Source organism: Arachis ipaensis, chromosome B03, assembly GCF_000816755.2.
Source record: "Arachis ipaensis cultivar K30076 chromosome B03, Araip1.1, whole genome shotgun sequence".
Taxonomy (NCBI): Eukaryota; Viridiplantae; Streptophyta; class Magnoliopsida; order Fabales; family Fabaceae; genus Arachis; species Arachis ipaensis.
Window position 1 is genome coordinate 9,636,609 of NC_029787.2, and position 5,350 is coordinate 9,641,958.

The following is a 5,350-nucleotide window of genomic DNA, read 5'->3' on the forward strand; positions in this document are numbered from 1 at the left end:
TATGTATTTTTTGTGAAAAAAAAAAAAAAAAAAGCCTTATTAATCATTTTTGAATGAATAATACCCAAAACTAAAAATCCATTATAATGATGGTAAACAAAACCTCCTGAATTATTAATAAATAACGGTAATATAAGGGAAAAAGAAAAAGAACAAAATCATGGGACATTTATATAAATTCTTGCTATTAATATATTTGTAGTATGGATTATATGAGAGAATAAATTTATAAAGTATTTAAATTTTATAATGAAATATTATTTTAATAAAAATAACTATTATTATTATTATTATTATTATTATTATTATTATTAAAAGAGAAATTATTGGGATTAACAATTTTTAGTATTTTTGGTCATTTTTTGAGCAACATAAATATTAAATTATATTTAACAGATAAATTTTATTAATTCATGTGTATAAATTTTGAAAAATTTGAGTGAAAATAATAAATATAGATATAAATTAGATGTTTATTGTGTGTAAAATCTATGTAATATATGAGTACAAATTATTACTGATTAAGTACGGGCCAAAAATAATAATACTTATTGATCATGTAGCATTACTTTTATTAAAAATCTTTATAATAGATTCTATTAATAATATTTATCTTTTCACTTTTTGAATTCACTAAAGTTAGTATCTGTAAATCTTAAATTCATAATGTCATATCTAGGATAATTTATTTAAATGAACTAGTTGAAAATCAATAATACTAGATTGTATTAAAAATGGAAGCATCATAATTTTGTCCTCTCAATATTTATATTTTTATCCTTAAATAATGTTAATTGTTTTACAATAGATTATTATTATAAATTAATAAAATTTATCTGTTAAATATAATTTAATATTTATGTTGTTAAAAAATAACCAAAAATACTAAAAGTTGTTAATCCCAATAATTTCTCTTTTAATAATAATAATAATAATAATAATAATAATTTTTATTAAAATAATATTTTGTTATAAAATTTAAACACTTTATAAATTTATTCTCTTATATAATCCATGCTACAAATACATTAATATCAAGAATTTATATAAATGTCCCATGATTTATTTTTATTTTCTTTTTTCCTCATATTACCGTTATTTATTAATAATTCAGGAGGTTTTGTTGACCCATTATTATAATGGATTTTTAGTTTTGGGTATTATTCACTAAAAAATGATTAATAGCCTTTTTTTTACACAAAAGCCCATATAATGTACATATAATTTTGGTCATGACATTTTTTTTGTCCTACAATAATTACTAGCATTTATAATAATCAATCCCACCAAAACCTGCATGCTCCTTCCCATATGTCATCTGTTTATAGGATAGTCAAATCTTGGCCATTCTTAGTCATTGTAATCTTGGCCACCAGAAAATTTCCCTTTTTTATTATGTGAAAACCACAGATCTGAGCTCTGAGGGACCTTTAGATTTGTGACTTTCAAATTTCTTTTAAACATGTAAATCTGAGGATTAAATTTGTTTTTTTTTTTTTGTTTTAAATTTTTTTAAACATACCAATCTAATATTCAGATTGTCATATTTGTATTTTAGTATTAAAAAATTGTTTACATGTGCAAATCCGACCTGAAAAAATTATTTCGACACAAACCAGACCCTCCAATCTGATTTGTGCGCTATGAAATTTGACAATTAAATTTTTCTACAAATTTTATTATTTTTCAGATCTGAAAGTCTGATTTGTTATTTAAAATTAAAAAAAATTAAATCCATATTTTAAAAAAAAATACATAAATTCACCGTTACACTGAAAAAAATAGATTGTTAGTTTATCACTCACATCCTTAGAAGACGGGAATTTATTTTTTTAAACTGTCGACGAGTATTGTAATATCGTCATACTAATCCCTCCAATCCTTTGATAGTTAAGCATGGTATATAGTTATATTAATAGTCAAGCATACCATTACCACACATCCTCACAATTATAAGAGAATTAAAAATGTGATTTAGAGTTTAGACACTAAAACAATCGGGGAGAAGGTATTTATTACTTACCCTTGTTTCAAATGAAATCCTTTCCTGTTGGATGTTTTGTTCAAAGCTTCCTTCCATTCTTTCACCTTCTGAGAGTGACAACCAAACTTGATTTCATGAGCATCCATGGCTTTCTTGTAAGTTTCCTTCTGATACCGTACATGTGAAGGCTCTATTTTGTAGAAGACTGGAAACACAAGCTGGTTCCTTTCCCTGTGACACCGCAGGATCTGGACGAGTTCATCAAGGCACCATGTTGAAGATGCATAGTTTGTTGAGAAAACAATAATGGAGATCTTTGAGGCTTCAATGGATTGAAGGAGTTGAGGTCGAATTGTTTCTCCTGTTCTGAGATTCTCATCATCGATGAAGGTGTTGATTCCGTTGCGGCAGAGAGCATCGTAGAGATGACCTGTGAATCCATGACGTGTGTCTTCACCCCTAAAACTCAGAAAGACATCGTAATTAGTAGCCATGGTCTCAGAAGTTGAAGCTCGATTTGCCATCCCTGTAAATGCAGAACAATGTAATGATAGAATGATTCACAAATCACAATGGCAACCTGGCTTTTATAGGGAAATTTGTAAATATATTCAAAATATCGATTTTCTAGTAATTTTAATATGGAGAGAAGGTTGGTGTATAGCAGAGTTATGAAGGTATACGGTGTTTTATCATGGTATGAGGACTGCGTAAGACAAATCAAATCGGCCGATTTGTGTATTGGTAAAAAATCCTGGGTCCGAGACGGAAAACCCTAGGTCCAATTTCAGTATCCATAAAATTCTGCAATGAAAATTTTGGGTCCGATTTCAGAAAATCCTAGGTCCGATTTGTGTCCCTCTCTCTCTTCAATGAAATCGGACGATTCGATTTTTTCCCACTAAAATAAAAAATTGAACGCCGTCACAACCGTGTATATCTCCCTAATACTTCATAACTCAACATAACTCACATATCAACTTCATTAAAAAAAATTAGCCTTAAAATTTACGGTTAATCTACTAGAATATATTTTTAAAAATAAGAATATATATATATATAAAATAAGATAAAGTATAGGGAGTCAATGGCTTAAGTGTACAATATGTACAATGGAGGTTTAGCTAGTATTAGAGATATGACCATTAGTGTTACATTATTCTGTCAGGTTATGTTTTTGGGATGAATGGGTTCATGACATGGTATTAGAATTTTAGATCCGAAAGATTAAGAGTTCAATCATTGGTGAATTCAAAATCAGCTTAAGTTTTTGGGATGAGTGGTTTTATGATATAAGATGTTTATTATCCCTACTATCGGATGGTTATTCTTGATAGTATGGGTGATGTTCATTTTATTTATGGACCAAAGATTTAGTCCATTGTATATATTATATACTTAGACCATTGACTCCCTAGCAATACTCGTAAAATAAATTACATATACGTCTCTTATCCTTAATATTGTCAGGAAATCTTGAACATTGTCAGGAAAATCTTATCCATGGGTAAAAAGTAAGAATTTCATGTGACGGGAAAAAGGTTGATGAATCAATGAGAGCACTTGACTAGTTGACTTGACTTTCAACAGTAGCAGAACTTTTATAATTATATAATCTTACAAACATTATGGATGGAAATGATGATAACAAGAATTCACTTTCATTAGTGAAATGCGAAAGACGTTTATGCTTTTACTTATCAAATTTAGAGTAAAGTATCATTTTTGTTCCTAATGTTTGGGGTAAATCTTATTTGTGTCCCTAACGTTTAAATTATCCTATTTGTATCTCTAACGTTTGTAAAAGTGATTCAATGTTATCCCGTCGTCAATTACACATCATGAGCACTTTAGTTTGAGTTTTAAAAATCTCTTCTTGAAGTTAGAATACAAATGTCTGGGATAAAATCGATGATCTACTTTAAAAAATAGCTCATCAAATGTTGAAACTAATTCCTACAACATTTACATAATTCATTTTTCTAGGGACATAATTAAATCTAAACACAAATAGTGGGTATAATATTAAATCGAACACATCCAAGTGAGACCTAATTGAGAATGAATACATCCAAGTGATAATAATTGAAAAATATAATTTGATTTGTTAGTATAATTGATAGTAGGATAACATTAAATCACTTTTATAAACGTTAAGGATACAAATAGGACGATTTAAACGTTAGGGACATAAATAGGACTTACCCCAAACATTGGGGACAAAAACGATACTTTACTCTCAAATTTATTATAGGGCCTCAGAACAAAAGAAAAAGGAGAGTATGTGGGCCAAGTCCATAACTCTTTTATCCATGTTTTTCACTCCAACAGCGCGCGCGCACACACATTTTATATCACTCAATTTTTTCTCACCGAGGGATGTCTCCTCCTCCTCCTCTTCGTGCTATTCTTTCTTTAAAAAAATAAATTTTCATACACTTTTCTTTGATTATTTTCACTACTACTTTCCTACTTTAATTCTATTATACTCTATCAATTGTGTTCGCTTAGGTAGGTTCTTATTCCAAAACTTTGTTAAAATAGCCTAAATTTAAAGAAGAGAAAAATTACTTTTAATTTAAATATTAACAATTATTAAGACATCAAAATAATTTTTTAGTTTGATAATTACTTATATCTTTAATTTTTGTCATAGTTATAGTTATGAGTATTAATAAAACATGACATTTATGTTAAATATTTTACAAAGAAAATCTCATCTGAGATATAATATTTTGTGTTGAAATTAATTAAGTTTGTTATTTGAAAAATTAAATTACAATGTAAATATTATTTTGTGTATACATTTTGAATGTAAAATTAGTATTAAATTTGGATAAAGTTATTATATGAATTATTATTGAATTAATTATTGATTTGTTTGACAACTTTTAGCTTGATCATGGTTTGTATGTAAAAATATTTTGAAAGATTCCATGACAAAAATTACAGTTAGTGACAATAAATGCTACACTTGGTACACTTTGTCAATATATAATTATATTTTTAGATCTATATAAATTAAAAATGATACATGTGTATTTCATGTCTACAAAATTAATGAAATATGTTCACAGATGATGGATGTGACAATGGTGGGGCGAAGGAGAGGTAAGGTGATGTTGAGATGGAGATTCTAAAGTTAAATAGTTAATAATTTAAATATTTAGTTTTATTTTCACTAGTATAAAAAGGAAAAACCTAAAGTACAAAGATTCTGCAGGTGTTAACAGTAAAAACTATGCAAAAAAGATTTCACAATTTTACTGTTGTTGTTACCAAGACAGGGAAGCATTTTCGCTTTCCTTGACAGTAAAAATGGAAGAGCATTTTCGACTATGTAGCCAACGAAATTGAGAAGAAATT

At 27.6% G+C, this 5,350-nt stretch overlaps 1 protein-coding gene across 5 annotated transcripts in view; it reads right to left on the minus strand.

Moving 5' to 3' along the window:
- The window catches only part of LOC107632222 (TMV resistance protein N-like), a 100,832-nt gene extending 98,133 nt beyond the window's left edge, over nt 1-2,699 (minus strand). For 2 of the 5 annotated variants that reach the window (XM_021118077.1, XM_021118076.1), the window contains exon 1: nt 2,024-2,699. In XM_021118077.1, the coding sequence (XP_020973736.1) occupies nt 2,024-2,508 (485 nt within the window). In that variant the 5' untranslated portion in view covers nt 2,509-2,699. The remainder of the gene's footprint in view (nt 1-2,023) is intronic. The other 3 variants (XM_021118079.1, XM_016335924.2, XM_021118075.1) reach the window with 2 other exon arrangements.